The following is a 22,107-nucleotide window of genomic DNA, read 5'->3' as shown; positions in this document are numbered from 1 at the left end:
GGGAAGAGTAATTGAATATATTAAAAAAACACAATAGGAAAGGTAGTCTGTTTCTGTATAGCGGGAAATTGGAAGGGTGAAGGGAGAGATGGTAGTGATATAGCCTATCAAACATTCCAAGACTCAAAAATACCTGAAAACCAAGACATCAAAGCAAAAATAATGGACTAAAATAGAGATGAGAGACTTCAAACCCTAAAGAGACTGAATGGCTCTTAAATCTGTAGGACATGACAGCTAGTAAATACAATGTATTAATTTAGCTAAAAAAAGAAGAACTATATATCAAAAGAGGGGATTGGTCAGCCCTTGAAGTAATAAGGTAAATGAATGAATGCATAAAAGGAAGTAATAATCAGATGCAAACATTTCCTGTGCCCATTCAACTTTCTGTCCAAGGCAGCAGTTTCCAGCCTTCTTCATCTCATGGCACATATTAATTACTGAAATTCTGCAGCACACCAAAAAGTATATTTTTTCCTATCTGACCAAAAAAAGGTGTAATTTTGATTTATTCACATAGGATAGCTATTGTTGTGTTGGCGGCTGTCATTTTTTGACAATCTAAGGGAGAAGACATCAGTGCCCCTGGCTAAATGGGTATTACATGTTTCAAAGATTCTTGTGGCGCACTGCTTGAAAATTGCTGGCCTAAGAAAAGAGGAGCTTAACCTTAGCTAAGACATTATTGGTTCCTTGGTAAGAATATGTTCATGGCGGATGAGACTTCCGCCATGAACATATTCTCTTCTAAAGAGATTCCTTTTCTAAAGATCTAACTCCCTTTGTATTCCGTGCTTGCCCAACGGCCCTGGAAAACCTTGGCTTCCCATGTGGTGATTTGCCTAGAGTGAGAGAACATGCTGAACGGGCTGACTTACCGTATCTAGTCTGTTTGGCAGTTCCATTTTCTATTGCAAATAAATACAGGGTGGGTAAAAAGTAGTTTACAGTTGTTCACATGGGAAATAATATAATAATTAATAAATAATAACACAAGAATAAACTGTTTTGCATACTCACAACTGTAAACCTACTCTTGTCCCACTCTATATAGTATATATAGGCTAGAAGATAAATGACTTCTCTCTCAAAGTAAATTTTATTTTATTTTATTATTTTTTAATTGTTTTTTTAAAGATTTTATTTTATTTATCTTCAGAGAGGGAAGGGAGGAGGAGGAGGAGGAGGAGAAAGAGAGAGAGAGAAAGAGAGAGATAAACACCAATGTGCAGTTGCTGGGGGTTCTGGCCTGCAACCCAGGAATGTACCCTGGCTGGGAATCGAACCTGGGACACTTTGGTTCCCAGGCCGTGCTCAATCCACTGAGCTACGCCAGCCAGGGCTTTCAAAGTAAATTTTAAATCTGTCCTTAGTAGTCTGGTCTATTCTTAATGTATCAAAAAAAATGTTTGGGCCTAGGGGAATCACTACATCATGGTCAATTCATCAATATAAATGACTCCTTACAGGTTATGCTGGCCATAAACCGTACAACTTCCTAAACTTGGTGAGGACACAGGCCTTCCATTTGAAATTGGAAAAGAAATAGTTGTGCTGATCAAAAGAATCAAAATGTTTACTTTAAAAAATCAGCATTTATCTAAGAACTTATTAGGAACTAATCACAGATGGGCTTAAATAGTCACAAAAATGTTCATCTCACTTAATGGTAAAAAAATCAGGAAGAGCTCCAATGTGGGGAAACGGTTATGGTATATTGTAGATTTCATATCACAGAAATATGTTGACCACATATTGAATGCTAAAAGCAGACTATAAAATGGATAACTCTGTAAAATAAATAGTAGTAATAACAAATTCAGAGAGAATAAAAGGGAAGAACAAAGCCAAATGTTACAGTGTTACCTTTTGGAAATAGGAATATGGGTAATATTTTTTGCTTATCTCATTCTCTAAAGTTGCTCCAATTAAAATAAATTACTCTTCTCCTCTTTTACCCAAGTTAAGAAAGAACAAAGGAAAAAAAACCACACTTCACTATTAATAGCCACTGGGTCTTCCGCTCAACCTAACATGCGACTGGACATTTTTGCTGCATGATCCTGCTTCCATGGCATAGGCTACCTGTCCAGAGAATGCTATCTGGCTTAAACAGAAATTCTCTCTCCACAGTGACTGTACTTGTATATAGCAACCTAAAACCTATGAGTGGCCATGTTCAGGCAGAATAATGTGGACATGGCAAGAGGATAGAACGGTCACAGGCTGGTTTCTGATGGTTTTTCAGTAGCCTGTTCCAGGCTTCTCTGAGGTCCTGTGTCATTTTGCCCTTAGGTTCTACAAGACAATGTGCCAGGCCAATGTGTAACCTTTAATGCTTCAACTGGTAAGCTAGATTAAATTCCTCCTAATCATAAATTTGATACGTTAGAACTCAATGGGTTGTGGAAAAGATGTTCAATCACTGACACTTAAAAAGAAATGCAAATTAAAATTATGAGATGGTTTTCACTTTCCAGAGTAGCAAAGATTTACGAAAACCAGTAATATAATATGTTGGCAAAGGAGTGGAGAAATAAGACACTTCCACAGTTTTGGTTAAAGTATAGCTTGGAAGACAATTTTATACAGTATCCACCAAAATTAAAAATGCACATATCCTATGACTAAGCAATTCCACTTTTAGTAATTCAAGTTAAAAATTACCAGTGTATGCAGACACATGCACAAGAGTATTTACTGAACATTTTTTGCAATGGCAAAAATCTAGAAACAAACCTAAATGTCCACCATTAAGAGATGAATCAAATAAATTATGATATCCATAAATGAGGTACTATGCAGTTTTAAAAAATGAATTTGAAAATATCCATAACAAATAGGTAAAATAAACTAGTCTTTTATGTAGTGATGTAGAACAAGCTCCAAGACACTTTCACGTGATAAAAATAAGGTGCACAACTGTAGTATACTACTACTTGCATAAACAGAAGCGGGGAAGTATGTACTCACATGCATACACAAACACACACATGCCACTTCTTGTGCAAATAATATTTTTTTAAATCCTCACCTGAGGATATGTTTATTGATTTTGGGGGGTGGGAGGGGGTGAGGAGAGAAAGAGAGAGAGAAATATTAATCTGCTGCCTCCCATACCCAGGGATTCATTCTGCAAACTTTTTGTGTGCCAGACGACGCTTCAACCAACTGAGCCAGCCAGCCAGGGCTATATGCAAAGAATATTTCTGAAAAGAGTTAAAAGATCTGGCAATAGGTATCATTTGGGGAGAACTAATATACCTAAGGTCTGGCAAAGGGAGAATTACAATATATACTTTTATGTAAAAATATTTGAGTTCAAAATAACAATGAATTAACATGTATAAAAATAGGAAACCATGAATCCTATAATATAGTAGGGACAAGAACAAAAAATTTTAGCCTTGGCGCTATCACTAAGTAACAGGACCAAGTTGGTTCGCTTAACTGTGCCTCAGTTTTATCACCTATAAAATAAGGAATGCAAGTATTTATTAATCCTAAAACATTATTTTTTTAATACTTAATATTATTTTGTATTAATTTCAGGTGTACAACATAGTAGTTAGATAACCATGTACTTTACAAAATGTTCCCCCTAGTATTTTCTAGTACCCATCTGGCACCATGCATAGTTACTACAATATTATTTACTATATTCCTTATGCTGTACTTTACATCCCCGTGGCTATTTTATAATTGCCGATCTGTACTTAATTCCTTTACCTTTTTTACCCAGTTCCCCAGTTTTCTCCCTTCTGGCCACCATGAGTCTGTTCTTTGTATCTATATCTGTTTTAAGATACTATTTCTTAAAAAAAAAAAAAACAAAACAAAACCAAAAACCTTTACCTTAGTTTTCTTAACTGGTTTCTAATAGGAACTTGAACGTTATTCTCACTATGGCAGTCATACTCCTATATTCATTATACAGTAACCGACTATTAGTTAAGAGGTATTAGTAGCTTATTAAATCTTAGCTATCTATTTCTCAGTGGAATGTAACAAAGAGCATTGATTTTTTTCTTTACAGATATGAACAATTTATGCTTAAAACGAACCACTTGATAGCAAGCATTTCTGTCTCTCAAATCACATTTCCTAAAGTATAGTAAAAATTTAAAGTGTATTTTTATTTTCTTCATAAAACCAGCAATAATTTTTTTGTAATAATTTTTAAAGCATTTTTTGGTGTCAAATGCTAGGTTATGCATTCTTTCATAAACTGTCTCCAATCCTCAAAACAATCTTAAGGAGGTAGGTGGTAGTATGCTCATTTTACAGGTAAGAAAACTGATGGATACATGGTGCAGTTAAAGTACCCTGCCCAGAGTCATGGAGCTGACCAGCTGTGTAGAGAGAGCCAGACTCTAATCCAGGCCTGTTGCTGAAGCCAGTACTCTGAACACATCATGATGCTTACACTTGGTATTTGTTCAAAGTAATATTATGTGTTAGTGCAGAGATTTAAAGTTGCATCACACATGTTAATAAATACAACCAATTGCTCCTAAGCTTTGTTCCTTCTGTGATTGGTCTCCGCTGTTTTCTTGCCATTCAGTGAAAGTGGCAGTGCAGATTATCAAAACTTTCAAGCTCTTGGGTGCATTTTTAGGCTTTCTCTGTCATTTAGGAGACATGGGTATACGAGGAGGAACCCCCCAAAACCCTATAGTTTATTTATAAAATACTGTGTATTTCTTCTTACACATTTATGAACTTCAGTCACCTTCAAAGTACTCTCGATTGGATTCAATACATCTATTGAGACTTCTTTTCCCCCATTGTTCAAAACAGGTTTTGAACTCGTTGATTTTGATGCCTTTTAGTGCTTTTGTCATTTTTTTTGTTTTACCTCTTCCACATTTGCAAAAGATTTCCCTTTGAGGTCTTTTTCCATCCAAAGAAAAACTGCTGAACTTTCAGTGTGGTGTGGGCAGGTGCGCTTGTAAATAACCCATCATGAAATGGGCAAAAACTCTGCAAGTCTTCAAAAAAAAATTCACTGAAGCCAAAAGCCCCTCAGAACAAAAAATTTTAGCCTTGGCTCTGCCACTAAGTAACTTTGTGACAGGAGCAAGTCGGTTTGCTTACGGGGATGTAAAGTAAGGGCTAGGGCTTTAGGGCTTTTGAAGCCCCTCCCAACGATGTCAGCTAGTAAACTGTTACAGGTGGGTTCCTAGAACACTCACCTAGCAGGGGAAGCCTGTATTACAAGGGCCCTGCCGTCCAGAACAGAATTCCTAACTGGGGGCTCCCTGTCTTGTACATAGGTAGAATATCCAACATGGGCTGAGCTCCGGAGGACACTTGACACAAGATAAATACAAAGGACTACTGGCTGACGTGGAGTGTTACCTAACTATGCGGTGGTGGAAACTGACTGTCATTACCCTAATCTGGAGGTAATCTTTGCATCGTGAGAGGTAAGACAATCACATCCTGTGTCTTCTAATAAGATACATTATCTAGGATGAACTCTAGTAAAAAATATTTAACTGGTTTCCATTAAGCTGAAGCTTATAGAGCCAACTTCCAGTTTCCAGAAACATACTGTATTTTGCCATGTATAATGTGCACTTTATTGCCCAATTTTTTGAGGGAAAAATAAGGATGTGCATTATACATGGGTAGTAATAATTCCTTATCTGTTTTAAATTCTTTTGTTTATGCTTATGCGTTAAAACCATAACTCTAGAAAGCAATAACAATATTCATATGCAAAATAATACCCTGTAATACAATAATTGGTTTTGTGTCTAAATATAAAAAAAAAACTGAATTAAAAAATTAAAATGAAAGATGTTTTCCTGAAAGTTTGGGCCAAAAACGCAGGTGTGCATTATAAATGGTAAAACACAGTAACTAAATAGTGCAATGACGTCACAAGGAAGCAATGAAACTAATATGAAGGTGGAATATTGTTCAGGACAACTTGCCTGTCACAAGTTAGAATCACAAAATGAAACTGTTCTGAAATAAAAGAGACTTCACGGAAATAACCAGATGCAATAGTTGTCCTAGCCTGGGTCTAGGTTCATGAGAGAACAGTTTGAGGAAGTATTAATATGAATTGGATATTAGATAATATTAAAGAATTATTAACTTTAGGTGTGATGTTATTTTGCCTATATTATTTTTTAATAATGCATCAAGTTAAAAAAATACATATATATAATTTAAAAAAGAAACACTGTCTGTATGAATGGATGACTGAATGAAGAAAAAGTCTAGGCTGGAGAGAACAGGTTTGATAGTCAATAGCATGCATGGTAATGAGAACCATAAGAACAGATGAGATCGCCTAGGGAAGTGTATAAAGCGAGACAGAGAGATATGAATCAAAGGGACTAGCACCATTTCCAAGACTAGATACAGAACCATCAAACTGAAAAAGAGCAGTTAGAGAAGTAAGATGACCATGAGGAAAATGGTATCCACAGGCTATAGGAGGAGTTTCAAGAGGGATTAAAGCAACCAACAATGTCAAATCCTGAAGAGGGATGGAGCTGGATGAAGGCTGCAAAGAAGGGTCTAACAAATGACAGCAGGGATGGCCTGACTGAGAGGAGCTTCTGCAGGGTGACGGGAGCAGAAGTCAGAGGGGTGAAGTGCAGTTGAAGAAGCGGAGACACCACTCCCTTTCTGGAGTTTCTCAGAGAGATGAGAACCTGTACAAATAATACACATTGTTCAGATAATTCAATTCCTAGCGATTGGTACTAACACGCAGTAACAAATAAGTGGAAGACAGAATTATAATAATTAAGGGACAGAAGTTGATTGCAGAGTTATAAGATAAAATATTCTTCTTACATTCCTCACATAATGCCTACATAAAATATCTGCTATTTATAATTATCTATAAATTAAATATAACTATAATTTCATTTTTTTCTACATGGCTCCTAAAGAAAGGTGATACGGCAATCTTATCATAGATGTGTTACACTGTATAAAATGGATAGGTTCCCTTAAAAATTGGAAGTAAACTTTTGTAAATTGAATAGTTAAGCGAATCAAAAGTATTTATTATCTAACCTAATTAACCCTTAGGCTGCAATCTGATTTCATTCAGGTCACATTTTTATAAGTGACCTGATAAAAATGACATTTAAATACTATTAATAATAAATGACAGTATTTTGATTTTACAACATATATTCCTTGGTCCCCATTCTAGTCCAATGAGATATGCAGGATAGGTATTATTAGCCCTATTCGGCCCCCAAACGTTCTTCTGCTACAAGAGGACTCTTCAGGAAAATGTGTGATTTTCCTTGGAGGGATACTGTATAACCAGAAAAGCTGTGGAACGGCCCCAAAGCTTTTTTAATATATTTAAGAACCTTAGTCCATCCACATACTTAAGCTCAGCCCAAGTTTCTTAACAGTCCTTAAAAAAAAAGTACATTTAAAAAATTGTACATTTATAGAATAAAACTGTGTTTTTATTCTATTAAAATATAGAATAAAACTGTGTTTTTTGTCCTTTGTTAAATGACGAAGAGTAAAATATTTATATATTTTCTATAAAATACTTTTTAAAACTAAAGTCAGCTGATTTTTTCCAGTTTCACTGAGACACAATCGACATAAGTCAGCTGACTTTAAAGAAAAAGATTTACTCTAACCATAATATAAGAAATATTACATTTTTTTTGTAATAATAGTTACCCTATATTGTATCTAATTTATAAAAAGTTCAGACCGTCAAGTACTGGGAGTTTTCTTAAAATGGGTCAGACCTACACTATACTACATAAATAATAATAGCTAATGGCTTTTAAGTACTTTCTGTGCTGAATACCTTAAGAATTACTACATTTAACAGTTTTAATGACAAAATTGTAAAGCAAGTATGATTTATCACCATTTTCATTGTACATACGAGGGAACAGATTAAATTTTGCTATATCCAAACATGTAGTCATAGATTTTAGACATGCTATCTCACAATATGCTGAATTTTAATCACATTCCAAAACAATAATAATCAAAATCAAAGTTAAAAATGTGGTCTGACAAACAAAATTCAAACAGACTCATGGCTGCCAGAGGGGAGGGAACTGGAGGACTGGGTGAAAGAGGTGAAGGGATTAAGAACCACAGAACAGTCGTGAGATGTACAGTACAGCCCAGGGAATGTAGTCAGTGATATTGTGGTAACTGTGTATGGTGCCAGGTGGGCTCTGGAAACATGGGGGGCGGGAGGAACACTTTGTAAAGTATATAATTATCCAACCACTATGCTGCACACCTGAAACATACAAAATGATATTGACTGTAAACTGTAATTTAAAGGTAAAATTTAAAAAAGTAAATAAAATATCAAAACAAAAAATGTGGTTTGAGAACTACACTATAGTAAATTCATAGGAAAGGTGGAGAAGGTATAGGAAAATAAAAATGAACAGTAGTTTCACAAAATGTGAATATGCATATGTATTTTCTTTTTTAAGTCTTTACCCAAGGATATGTTTATTGATTTTAGAGAGAAAGGAAGGAGGGGAGGGGGAAGGGGAGGCAGAGGGAGGGAGAGTGGAGAGAGAGAGATATCAATTTGTTGCCTCCCATATGCACCTGCCCCCAATCAGAGACCAAACCTGCAACCTTTTGGTGTACTGGATGATGCTCCAAGCAGCTGAGCTACCTGGTGGCCGGGCACAATGTAAATATATTTAGCAATACTGAATTGTACACTTAAATATGAAGGTAAATTTTATGTGTTTTATTACAATAAAAAACCCAACCTTAGCTTTATTAGAAAAATTATTAAAAAGAGCCTTTACTGTTGTATTTCTCACAATAGCCATTCCTTGCTTATTCACAGTAAAGTACATGTGGGTATCATGTGGGAGTGGTTCCAGGACCTCTGTGGATAGCAAAATCCATGGATACTCAAGTCCCTTATATAAAATGTTGTCGTATTTGCATATAATCTACAATTGTATATAGTCCACAACAGCATATGCCTATACGTCACTTCATTACTGTGGATTTGCTACAGTGCTTGGAGTGTGGCAAATCTAAGTTTTGCTCTTTGTAGCTTTCTGGGATTTTCTTTTTTTTTTTTTTTAAGATTTTATTTATTTATTTATTTTTAGAGAGAGAAGGGAGGGAGATAGAGAGAGAGAGAGAGAGAGAAACATCAATGTGTGGTTGCTGGGGGTTATGGCCTGCAACCCAGGAATGTACCCTGGCTGGGAATCGAACCTGCGACACTTCGGTTCGCAGTCCGCGCTCAATCCACTGAGCTACGCCAGCTGGGGGCGGGATTTTCTTACCCCCAAATATTTTCCATCTGAGGTTGAGTTTCTCACTCACAGATATGGAAGGCTGACTGTATAATATTATTCTTTCTATTATTAAGGCCTGGAGATTATTTTACTTTATAGTTTATGAATTAAAAATCTATAGGTGTTTTGCAGAAGTAACCAACTGTAAGAAGCCACTAAATAATAATACATACTTTAATTGCATTCTTACTCAACATAAATTTTCCAAATTCTATATAATGATGATATAATTTTATAATCTGAAAAAATTTTTAAGTTGATACTGATATTAAATATAGTAACTGTGGCAATGAGAAAAGAGCTGAAGCTTGGGTTTTACACCTGATGTACATTAATTACTTCACACCTCTGTATTTCATACTGCCAGTTAGAGTCTACTAAAGTTTTTAGCTCCTTTTTTTTTTAAATAACGGTCTTTTTTTTTTTTTTTTTTAAGATTTTATTTATTTATTTTTAGAGAGGGAAGGGAGAGAGAGTGAGAGCGAGAGAGAAAGAGAAACATCAATGTGCGGTTGCTGGGGGTTATGGCCTGCAACCCAGGCTGGGAATCGAACCTGGGACACTTTGGTTCCCAGCCCTTGCTCCATCCACTGAGCTACGCCAGCCAGGGCTAAGTTTTTAGCTCCTTCATATCCAAAGACCCTCTGAAAAGAAAAGTGGAATGTTTTGGGACCCTACAAAGGTTGTGGGAAATTAGCAGAAATATGTTGAGACATGCACAGTTGCAAAGACCTTTTGCAACAACCTGATAGCTCAGAACAATAACAAAGGATGCTATTGCTGAATCCAGTCTTCACTGGGAGAGACATTCTAATGATTTACATAATCTAAAACAAATCTTAAATTATATAAATCAACATGTAGACAATATATATAAATGACTACACTGAAATTACCTTCAGGTGTTTAAAAATGCTTAAAAAACAAAAACTTTTGTTAATTATATTGTAGGTAATTTTTAAAGGCCTCTCACCTTCGGGGTCTAGTCCTTGGGGACATCATTTCATTGCCAAGTATGTGGTACCGTCTTGCTTCATGCAACAACTGATAACACTCCGGAGAATTCTGGATCAACTGGTCCACCTCAACTGTTTGAACAAAGTAGTTGGGATGCAACAGAGGGAGTCTCACATGTGTCAAGAGCTCATGTAATAGTGGTCTCCTCAGGTCAACTGCATGGTAGACCCAACGCATGACGGCTTCAAAAACCATCTCCTCTTTACTAATAACAAGTTCGTCACTACAAATATAGTCAATAAGTTCATCTTTGTCAAGCTCAAGAAATTCTTCATGTTGGGACACATCCTCAAAAGTCTGTAATGCAAAATTCTTGCATTTTGTGAAGAGTGTTTTGAGTGAATGGGTGTCGGCAAAGCGCTGGATTCCTAAGCAATTACAAGGATCAAGTTGCTCCTCCAAGAACTTGGCACATGCATCACGGAGAACACTGATCTGAAAGAGGCTTGATGTTTCAAAGAGATACTGCACATTTTCTGTAGTGATCTTCACCTTTCCAGTATAAACATACTGCAAAAAACATTCCATAGCTTCAGCTAAAATACCATTGATTTCAACCAGCATTTCTCGGCTTTCCCTGTGGTCATTACAAAACATAGCTCTGAAGTAGCTACTACAGGCTGAGAGAACAGCTCTATGGCAAGGAAATTCTTTTCCTTCCACACAAATGATAACATCTGTGAATAAGCGGCTGTCTCGGAATTCATTAAATATTTGGAGTATATTTTCAGCATGGGATGATCCTGAAGAGAAGTCAAAAAACTCATGGCCTGTCAGAGATTTTGGGTCCATTTCAAAAACTTTACGCTTCGTTGCTGGGGAATCACGCACCCCGAGATCCTCTCTGTTTAGTCTTCGTCCCAATATTAGGACCATTGTTACATCAGTTGACTATATAATCGCTGAGAAATGACTGTTAGGGATCTTAGTGATGTGGCTAAAAGTAAAAAAAAAAAAAAAAAAAGTGAAAACATTTCAATGAATAAAAAAATTCAGAATTCAAATTATGTAATTTCATTTTGATATTAACACTATAATAAAATTGCATAATACATTTCATGTAGGGTATAGAGCAATATTTCATTTTAATAAAAATTGATACATAAAAATTGCTTTTGCACAATCAGAACCTTATGGGTAATTTGCAATAGTACTCCTTAAGCCCTCTAGCTGAAAGGATACCACGTGCTCTGCGAATTACTAATAACCTTCTGTCTCCCCTTTTCTTCCCCTGACTGTAGAGACAAGTCAGAATATTGTAAGAGACAGGATCTGACTACATTCAGAATACTAATATAAGTGTACATTATCTTAATATAGTGATGCTAGAGAGGAATTCAGTTACCGTTTATCTGTCAATGGGCTTTATATGTATATTGTTTGACCAGCAAGTCCCTCTCTAGCAATTCCAGGGAAATAATCAGGCTATGCAGAAAGATATATCTACAGAGATGCTCAATGCTGTTTTAACAAAAGAGTTAAAACCACCTAAATGCCTTATAAGAGGGGATTAGTTAAACCAAAGTACACCTTAAGGACAGAACAAAGTCTACACAGCCATTAAAAATTATTTACACTATTTAATGACACAGGGAAGTATTAAGCAGAAAATAAGTGAAATGTATGCTAAGGAAATAGAAAAATTTATGTATCAGTGCATCTAGGGATAGGAAAAAGGAGGCACATTTGCCAAAATATTAAGTGATTTATTTATTTTGTTTTTCTTTATTTTCTCCTAAATTTTCACTCTGAATAGGTAGTAATTTGTTGTTAAGTGTCCTTCAGAAATGACTATGAATAGGTAACTAATGGATTGAGGCACTGAGCTATAGCTATCAATTCTCTTAAATTTTGACTTTTGAGAGGTTCTTCCACTCACTTTTCCACATCTCCTTAAGTTGATATATGATCCAAAATGAATTTGTAATTGGCTTAAGAGCACTCCCAGTAACTCTCATTTATTCCCATGCCCTCAGACCCTCATCACAATCACTTCTAGAGGACCCAGCTTCTTCCTGAACTATTTCAACAGTCAGCTATCTGGTCCTAACTATGATAGCATGAAGAGGGCCTAACATTATGGGAAACAGTATGGTAGCTCCTCAAAAAATTAAAGATAGAACTATTACACGACCCAGCAATTCCACTTTTGGGTATTTATCTGAAGAAATACAAAAGACTAATTTGAAAAGATATATGCACCCCTATGTTCCCTGCAGCATTACTTATAACAGAATCTCCCTTTTGGATAAAAGGGACAAGTTTACTTACATACATGTAAAGATACTCTGTTCTGTATTCAATAATCTCACTGTATCTGGTTTTTGTCATCTGGTAGAACTGGGGGTAGCATACTGAGTTAAGTATTGATGTGAGGCTGATTAAAACTTGAGTTCTCTTTCTCAGGGTAGAGCACATCCATGCCTTTCCTTTCCCCCTTTCCTTCCCCTACAGGTGTACATCTCCTAGACTCTAGAGGCTCCCACTGAGACTTGTAACCAGGGGAGCAATGGGTGGCAGCAGCAGCAGCTCGTCCCAGGCTAAACCCCTGAACCTGTCCCTAAGGCCCCCTTTCCTCCAACTCTCCAGTGAGCTGACAGCAGCCCCGCCTTGGCTCATTTCTTGCCTACAACATTTTTAGAGTGCCAAGGTGGCCCCACCTAGGCTCTCTCTTGTTGCTTTTTCTGTCCTGAGCCCTGTCTTGTTTCACTGTCCTCAGCTTTAATAAATGTACTCTGTAAAAAAAATAGAGGAGGAAAAAAAAGAAAAACACCTTATTTTCATAGCTGGTTCCTTCAGTACTGACCTATAAGAGGTCTTCCACTTCTTTCACCCAATGTAAAACTGAAAATCCTGGATGAGAGCAACTATAAAATCACCTGTTATTAAAAAGTATTCAACAGCAACAAGATACTTGTTTACTGCTTTGTTTGTAAGAGAGACTATCTCTGGGATCTGGGCTGTTTCCTTCCAAGCAGCTTTGGCTTGGCCTTTAGGACATCCTCACTTTATCTGGACTTTCTGAGAACTCTCCCATTAACCAGTCTCCACAAAGCACAAAATATTTAATATTGGGTTGGCCAAAAATTCATTTGTTTTTTTTTCCATAAGATGGCTCTAGTAGCACTTATTTGCCTTTAACTTCATTCAAAACAATTCTGTTAAGATTGTATTGTGACAGCTGTCATATCAGTGTGCGTTAAAAAAAATAAAAATTGGTGAATTTTCATGTAGCCATCTTAATATTGAAGATGGAAGAAAATAAGCAACATTTTCAGCACATTATGCTTTATTATTTCAAGAAAGAAAAAACGAACTGGAATGCAAAGCAAGATTTGTGCAGTGTATGGAGAAGGTGCTGTGACTGATCAAACACGGCAAAAGTGGTTTGTGACGTTTCCTGCTGGGTGACATCCCACAGTTGGGTAGACCAGCAATCAAACTGAGACATTAACTGAGAACAATCAACATTATACCACGTGGGAGACAGCCAACATATGCAAAAGATCCCAATCAATAAAGTTACTGGAGCCCTGGCTGGCGTAGCTCAGTGGATTGAGCGCAGGCTGCAAACCAAAGTATTGCAGGTTCGATTCCCAGCCAGGGCACATGCCAGGGTTGCAGGCCACGGCCCCCAGCAACCGCACATTGATGTTTCTCTCTCTCTCTCTTTCTCCCTCCCTTCCCTCTCTAAAAATAAATAAATAAATCTTTAAAAAAAATAAAGTTACTGGTAAAAATGAAAAATGTGCCTTTTATTTCACAAAAAAAACTATACAAACTTTTGGGCCACCCCCATATAAACTCTACCTATTGATGACAGAGTAGGTAAATTATTTGCACAGGAGGGCCTTAAATTTATGAGATACATTTCAAAGTTTATCTTTTGGGCCTCTCGATGTAATCAACTAGCCTTTATTTTCCCATTTTATAAAGTCAAGTATTTTAATTACTTAATGGAAAAGTAAGCAACTAGTAGGCATCTCTGGACAAAACAAGAGGAAAATGTTTGTTCCAAGGAAATCTAATTACTGGAAGTTCTCTCTAGGTAAGTTAGTGGATGCAAGAGTGATCAGACTGTCATGTCAGTGACTGACTGCCAAACCACAAGATTTGTCTAGAAAAGCTAGTAACTCTCTTTTCCTCCCTCACTTCTTCTTCTTTTTATATTTTTCCTTCCTCACTTCTTCAGGAGCTTTATTCCTGGAGCTACACTATCATTGGAAAGGAACTTTTCTTAACAGAATTCATAAGTGTTGTAGACCTAGTTTCTGATTATTAAGTGGGATTTAAAATTACATGTTTTTGATTTATGTCCCAGAAAAGTGAATGGAGACAACTTATTTTAGTGTTTGCTAGACTGGAGAAAAATGTTGAAGGGGGACTGAGACTCCCAGGAAGGAGTAGAAAGGAGCGGGTAAATACGTTATTTGGTAATGGAAATGATGGTGACATTGCCTTCCATTATGATCTTGAGGACAAAATTGTTCCCAGTGACTCTGAATGACCTACATGACCCCTGGTTAAGGAAAGTAAAATGGTTTAAGTTCTCAAATAACAATGTTTAGATAGTTCATAAATATAAATATACCTTTTTTGCATTTGCTTGATCAAAGCCTCAGTCAAAATATGTGTTGTTTTAGTTTCCACACCTAAAATAAATGGAGAACAGCAACATATAAATCAGATACAATATACTTCATGTACAGTTGGCATTATTTATTGTACTAATATGTTGAAATATGTTTCTAGTAGATTTAAGTTTCCAACTGGAAGTAGTTTACTTTTACATAGAAAAGCATTACTGAATAACAATTCTTAAAGAAAATAATTTTATGATATTTTTACATGAAAATTAGTTTCATTATTTATCAACTTTACTTGACAATTATATCCTGCAGTCAGGTTTCTTGAGTGAAGCATGAGTAAATACATCAACAGCATGCTAAATGACAGCACTGAGATGAGAAAAACATGTATATCCTGTGATAATTCTGTACTGGATATTTGAAGAATGTCTGGTAATTGATATAACACCTGAGTTTGAAGACATGATATAATTCTGAGTTGGTCTAATATTACCAAAAGCAAACAGTTTAGTCACTATGTATCAAGCAACCATGGAATCAACTTCAAAAACATCTCAAGTATTCTGAGTAATTCAGGGAAAAAAAAATCATTTTTTAATCCAAAATTACGATATAGAATCTCCAAGCTTATCAAATAAGCTTTTTTTAATCTTTTAGTGTATAAATGCATTTTCTGCTTTGTTGAAACTTATAAAGATGTAATATCTATAGAAACCAACTAATTCAGCATAACTTCTTTTCTTTTTGATAGGAGGGGGGAAGAGGAATGCTTAAGAGAAAATTCTAGCACCTTAAATTGTGCACAGAATAGCAACAATACTCAAACACAAATGGTTCTCATTTCTGGTCTACATATCTATAAATAAAACTTATAAATTCTGATGTCCAAGTTATGGACTACTGATTTTTTTCTACAGATATTTACAAACACACATCTCTAGACCCTGATTACATGATCATTGTGAGGTGAATATTATCTTGCATGTTTCTTTACTTGCAGAACTTAGTCTACCTTTTGTGTTCCTTTAACATTTCAACTTGGTTGAATTAGGGGACTGTTAATGCTAGCTTAGTGCTTCTTCCCAGTGGACAATAAGTTTCTGAGCCAACACAGGGATTCAGGTCAATTCAAGAAATATTTATAGAGAGCCTACTCTCTGTCTGGCACTGGGGTCACAAATACTGGATTCAGATCCAACTTTAGATGTGGGATTGGCTAAAGTAAGAACCAGACAAGACCTCTAAGACTGATATGAAAACTGACTCAAATTCTCAGTGTTTTTCTAGCAGAAAACACAAGTGCAAATTGGAATAGATTCTCTCACAATTGATCTGGTCTAGAATTATATTTAAGGCAGTGATTTTCAAGTGATGTGCCACAAGAATTTTTAAAATATGCAGTACCCAACTACCTAGTCAGGGGTACCGATCTTTTCCATTAGATTGTCAAATTAAAAAAATGACAACAGCCAACATAACAATAGCCATCTGATGTGAATGAATCAACATACTTTTTTTTTGGTCAGATAAGCAAAAAATATCTTTTTTGGTGTGCTACAGAATTTTAGCAATTAGTTTATGTGTGCCTTAAGGAGTAGAAGGGCAAGGCAAATCGCCTGGGCATTTTGTGTGGGGTTTTCACTAATACTTACCAACCTTACAGATAGTGAGGGAAGAAACAGAGGAGGTCTGCAAAGTCCAAAGATGATATACACTATCAGAAGTAGTCTAGAGTGTAGCTGTACTGCAACCAAGCCTATTTTTCCTTTAGAATGCAGAAATCTATACAAAGAAAGAAGTTACAATCAGCCTTAAAGATAGTATAGATTAATGAAGGGGCTTATAAAGATTAATAAGTACCACGAAGCAAAGGAAACCAACAATACTTTGACGTGATCCCTACAACACCCAGAAGTGAACTGCCAGGTGCGATGTTCTACACAACTTCATTTTCTCACATTTAACTTTGAGTGAGTAACAACAGAGCAGAAACAACAAACCTCTTTTTATCATCAAAGATATCTTTTGAAGAAGGAAAAAAACAACTGCAACATAATATGAAATCTATATTTTAAAATAACTAGAAAATTATATTTAACATGGTACTATGTAAATCCAGCAATTTTTATAAATTTCAGATATTTTATCCTATTTTCTCAAAGGCAATTTTATTTATACCATTATATTTAATGATCACTTTTTAAAAAAGATTTTATTTATTCTTAGAGAGGGAAGGGAGGGAGAAAGAGAGAGAGAGAGAAACGTCAATGTGCGGTTGCTGGGGGTCATGGCCTGCGACCCAGGCATGTACCCTGACTGGGAATCGAACCTGCGACACTTTGGTTTGCAGCCCACGCTCAATCCACTGAGCTATGCCAGCCAGGGCTTAATGATCCCTTTTTAAAAATTATAAATTTATACTTCTCAATGTAAAACTTTACTCTTGGAGCAGTGGTTCCTGAACCATTTTACAAATGTAATATTTAAATTCCAGTCTGCAAGCTGCTATTTTCAACATTTCTAATTTCTTTTATGTATTTATATTTTTTGTCTTTATTTTTTTAACTTTTTAAAATTGTTGTTCAAGTACAGTTTTCTGCCTTTTCCCCTCACCCTCTAATTTAATAGGACCACCACCAACATACTTATCCACTTAAGATATCACAACTAAAACCTAAAATTTCTTTGTCTAGAACTGTAGCAATTAGTGAATATCTTTTGTTTACTAGAAACTCAAATGGTCAATACATTATGACTTTGATTAATGAGAGGAAGAGAAATAAGAGGTATCTGATGATGAAAAATCTAAGAGTGCTTAAACTGAACCACATAGTTTTAGAAATAAAAAAGAATACTATCTTGTCCCAAATCACAGAACCAAAAATACTGAATTTCTCCACTCACTGTTTCTCCCCCTGGCCTTAAAACTTTTGATTACTAATATTACCCGATGGAAGAAAAATAAATCATCAATTATCAGACATTATACCTGGTATTAATCTGTCCTATTGAGCCTATACATGCTTCTCACTAGACTTGACATGTAAACTTAACTTCATTGGTTTCACCCCGCTAACATCCTTCTTTTAGGTATTTAATGCATTTTGTGTTTTAAAATCAAAAGACCTATAGATACATATTATAGTTATGCTCTCTCTTAGCAAAATTGTTTTTGGTTCTCTTACCACAACTAGTTAAATTTGCAAGGACACAATTGGTACTCTGCCACTTGAACAAGTTTGAGATCCAGTATTTTAGATGATTTCTCTATGTGTAAATGTGTCTGTAAGTCAAATGGTTTTTATTTACCTTAGTGGTGGCACAAATATGGACACAAATAAATTTTAAAAACCTCTGAATAAAGCGTAGTTTAAACACCACTTTAGTAGACTTTTAAGATGTGCCAAAATCTGAAACGCTATAGCCCTTGTGTGAATTTAGGCAGAGTGGCAAACTCTTCAACTAAAAAAGTTAGTTTAGCTATTGTTTTTAATTGAATAAGGTCTTTAAAAGTATATACAAAAATAACTGCAGTTGCTTATTTAATAAATTGTACTTATTTTTCAAAGGATTGACCTTTTGATTTTAACGAAAGGTCAGAAAACGAGGAAGTTAAACAAAGTTTTTTGAAAAAGTACTAAGGTTCTAGCAACTTGGACAAAAGCCAAGCAAGTTTAAATTAAAGCTGACAGTACTTTTTTATTTTTAGCCTCACCTGAGAATATGCTTATTGATTTCAGACAGAGGGAAAGGGAGGAAAAGAGAGGGAGAGAAACGCCAACGTGAGAGAGAAACACTGACGGACTACCTCTTTCCTCGCACATTAACCCCTAACACAGACCAACCTGAACCGCAACCCAGGAACGGGCCCCGACCAGTACCTCCTCCAAGCCGCAACCTTTCGTTTTGCCAGACGGGATGCCCAACCAACTGAGCCACACCAGCCAGGCTTCTAACTCATTTTTAAAATTTTTATTTATTTATATTAAATGTATCGGGGTGACACTGGTTAACAGGTTTCAAGTGTGTACTTCTACGATACATGAGCTGCACGTTGCATTGTGTGCCCACCGCCCAAAGTCAAATCACCTTCAGACACCATATACATGGTCCCCTTTACCCTTCACTCCCCTCCACCCCGCTTCCCTTTGGTAACCACCATTCTGTGTCTATGAGTTTCAGTTTTATATTCCATATGAGTAAATCATACAGTTCTTGAACTCCAACTCAGAACACTATTTCTTCTTCCTGTGTAGAGACTAAGTCACAGGCTTTGTCTGGGTAAGCAGCCTTTTGAATGATGGTTTTATTTTTTTTAAGGGTTTGCATTTTGTACATATTTAGATAGGTTAAAAACCCTGAATCACATGTGAGGAGGAAGCTTGGGATCACAGAAGCTGCTCTTTCTGGTGTAGCCACCTCCACGTCAATTTAAAAAGTACATTAGCCCTGGCTGGTGTAGCTCAGTAGATTGAGCACGGGCTGCGAACCAAAGCATCGCAGGTTCGATTCCCAGTCAGGGCACATGCCTGGATTACAGGCCACAGCCCCTAGCAACCACATATTGATGTTTCTCTCTCTCTCTTTCTCTCCCTCCCTTCCCTCTCTAAAAATGAATAAATAAAATCTTTTAAAAAGGTACATTAAAATGAATAACCATTGAGAACTGTTCATATTCAGTTCCTGCTTGAACCAGGCCGCTCAGTCAACCTCCTACAGAGATGCATTGTTTTGGGTCAATTCTTAGATTTACAGGAAAAGAAAACCTGATACTACCCAAGCACTCTATTCCCACAATCTCCTCATGAGGTCAGGAAAATCCCATCTTCAGCACACTATGGCTAAAATGATTGCTTGTGTATATTTTATTACAGTCACATTAACTTACAATTTTAAAATAAGAGATTTGCAATTCGCTATCATAGAGATTAGCACACAGAAAAGTGAGTTATAATCCTCCAAAGAAAACAATTCATCCTAACCGAGGTATTGAAGAATCTTTTAACTTTAAGGAGTATATCTCTTAAAGGGTATTTGATTTTTCCCTACACCTTGGTCGACAGCAGGCAGATTTTAAATCTATTTTCCGTACCTAATAAAAATCAACCTCAGCTAGTGGACTTAAACAGTATGTAGTTGTAAACACTTCAGGCGTGATTTTTAAAATGCTGCTCAAGGGTGCGAGAGTAATCATTAAAACCCACTAAACTAGCTATGCATAGACACTGCCTCAGGGATGACTGATGCGCCCTACAACGTGGCGTTATGGTCCTCCTTCAGCTATTTAAACCTTGTTTCTAGAACCGTCAATAACAGATTCGCAAGAGGACTTCCTTCCCACCATTCTGGCAGGTCAAGAGACACCACTCAAACCGGGTTCATTTTGCGGTCCTCAAGGGAGCGCCGCGGCTGCTGTTCTCTGCGGGCACAGAACTGGCCCCAGCAGCTGGCAGAAGCCGCGAGGCTCGCTCGGGGCGTCGGGGGCGACAAGGGCGCTGGGGCGTCGCACCAGGGTACTTCCGCGCAGGGGCGCGCGCCGCCGCCGGCTCCGCTCGGGCCGCAGCTGGAGGAGAGTCCAGGGCGCGCGCCCTCGCGCGTCCTCCAGATCACCTTCAAGGGGGCGGGGCAGAACTGCCGGGCCGGACCACCTAGCGACCAGACGGCCGCCAATAGAAGCACGGAACTCGCTACGCCGTTCCCGCCCCGCGAGAGACCCCAGGCGCCCAATCCGGACCGCGTTAACTGTCTGCGCACGGATCTAGCAGGACTTGGGGGCGGGGAAATGAGGAACTAAATTAAGAAGCCGAGTCCTGGAGTGGTAGGAAGGTGGGGAGGGTAGGCGGAGACTCCGCGGGCGGAACGCCCGCCACCCCGCCCGCCACGGTTCCCTGGGGACCGTACGCCAGGGCCGGGTTCTCGGCGCGAGCCCCGCCGCGATCCGTGGTAAACAAAGGCTCGCGGGGAGTGGGGGCGGAGGGTAACGGTCAGGTGACAGTGCCGAACACATTTCGCAACTGCTTTAATGGGGCTTCTCCGGCCCGTAGCCTGGGGACTCACCGGGACCCCGTTAGCCATCCCCGACAGACAACGGTCGCCCCCACCAAACGAGAAGGCTTGATCTGAGGCCTTCACATTCTCAATGCTTCCTTCGGTTAAAAAAGAGCAGCGTCCCGTTCGGAGCCCATCGGCAACACTCGGGACCGGTCTCCCCAGCCACGTCGGCCAGGTGCTCCCGCCCGCAAGGCTCCGGGGTGACCCGCACCTGCTACCCCCAGCCTGGGCGGCCTTGCCCCTCCCAACCCGCCCCCCGCGGGGCGCGTCGGCAGCGCCGCGGTTCCGGGGCGGCAGTGCCAGGAGGCGGGGGGTGCCCTGCCTTCAGGACTGTCGTTAAAGAGCTGAAGACCCCTAGGAAAGCCCTGTAGATCCCTCGCCCCCGACAGGGGCCCTGCAGCCCCAACCGCAGTCTCTCCTGAGAACCCCCATGTCTGGCTCCGAGAGGCCGGCCGCCGCTGGCTTCCCTCTTGCAGACAGACAACCCCGTGGTTGTGACCTCGGTCGCCCCTCCGCCCCGGTTCTGGCCTGTGCCTCGCCTTTCGGCCGGTCCCGGGGCTGTCATCCCTGGGTACCTCTCGGCGAAGGCTGGAAGTGGCCAGCAGCGGTGGCCAGCAGCGGCTGCCCCGCGGTCCGTTAGCGGCTGGCGGCGCAGCTCTCCTTTCAACCCCGGAGACTCCTCGAGCCACCAGTCACTGCCGCTGCTCACAACAAAGGAAACATGTGACCGTCGGGGCCAAAACACGGAGCGTCACAGATCCTTGGCCAATCCGAGTGGGCTCCCCACTCTCGGGGCACCCTGGGAGGTGTAGTTCCTACTCTGGGGGAGATAGCAGAGGGCACTCGGGTTTTCCACTATAAAGTGAGGTCCAGTGTAAGAGTGACAAGACCCAGTCTAGGGGCTGCTGATTCGGAAATACTTTTAGTTAGAGACAGATTAAGGAATTGCATCGGTTTTAGGAGCCTAGTGAGAAAACCGAGTGGTTTGTTTATTGGCATGTCCAAGGCAAAAAGCACATTTCCATGAAATCACAGAACCTTGGAGTTTGGGATGAGGTTTAGAGATCTTTTAAAGTTGACTCCTTAACTCCCAATTGTGAAATCTGAGGGCCTGAGGGGTGAAAGGAACTAAAACCCTCATTGCT

General features: G+C 38.5%; 1 protein-coding gene across 6 annotated transcripts in view; it reads right to left on the bottom strand.

Moving 5' to 3' along the window:
- KLHL24 (kelch like family member 24) overlaps window positions 1-21,687 on the bottom strand; it is a 40,378-nt gene extending 18,691 nt beyond the window's left edge. The window contains exons 1-5 of one of the 6 annotated variants that reach the window (XM_036017750.1): window positions 21,538-21,681; window positions 18,097-18,194; window positions 16,564-16,693; window positions 14,914-14,974; window positions 10,279-11,259 (exon numbers count right to left, since the gene is read on the bottom strand). In XM_036017750.1, the coding sequence (XP_035873643.1) occupies window positions 10,279-11,198 (920 nt within the window). In that variant the 5' untranslated portion in view covers window positions 11,199-11,259; window positions 14,914-14,974; window positions 16,564-16,693; window positions 18,097-18,194; window positions 21,538-21,681. Of the gene's footprint in view, window positions 1-10,278; window positions 11,262-14,913; window positions 14,975-16,563; window positions 17,007-18,096; window positions 18,715-21,501 lie in introns of those variants that run through there. The other 5 variants (XM_028505270.2, XM_028505271.2, XM_036017749.1 and 2 more) reach the window with 5 other exon arrangements.
- Window positions 21,688-22,107: the final 420 nt, after the last annotated feature.

The sequence above is a fragment of the Phyllostomus discolor genome, chromosome 2 (assembly GCF_004126475.2).
Source record: "Phyllostomus discolor isolate MPI-MPIP mPhyDis1 chromosome 2, mPhyDis1.pri.v3, whole genome shotgun sequence".
Taxonomy (NCBI): Eukaryota; Metazoa; Chordata; class Mammalia; order Chiroptera; family Phyllostomidae; genus Phyllostomus; species Phyllostomus discolor.
Note: the sequence above shows the minus strand (reverse complement) of the source record. Positions and strands in the feature narration are given on the sequence as shown.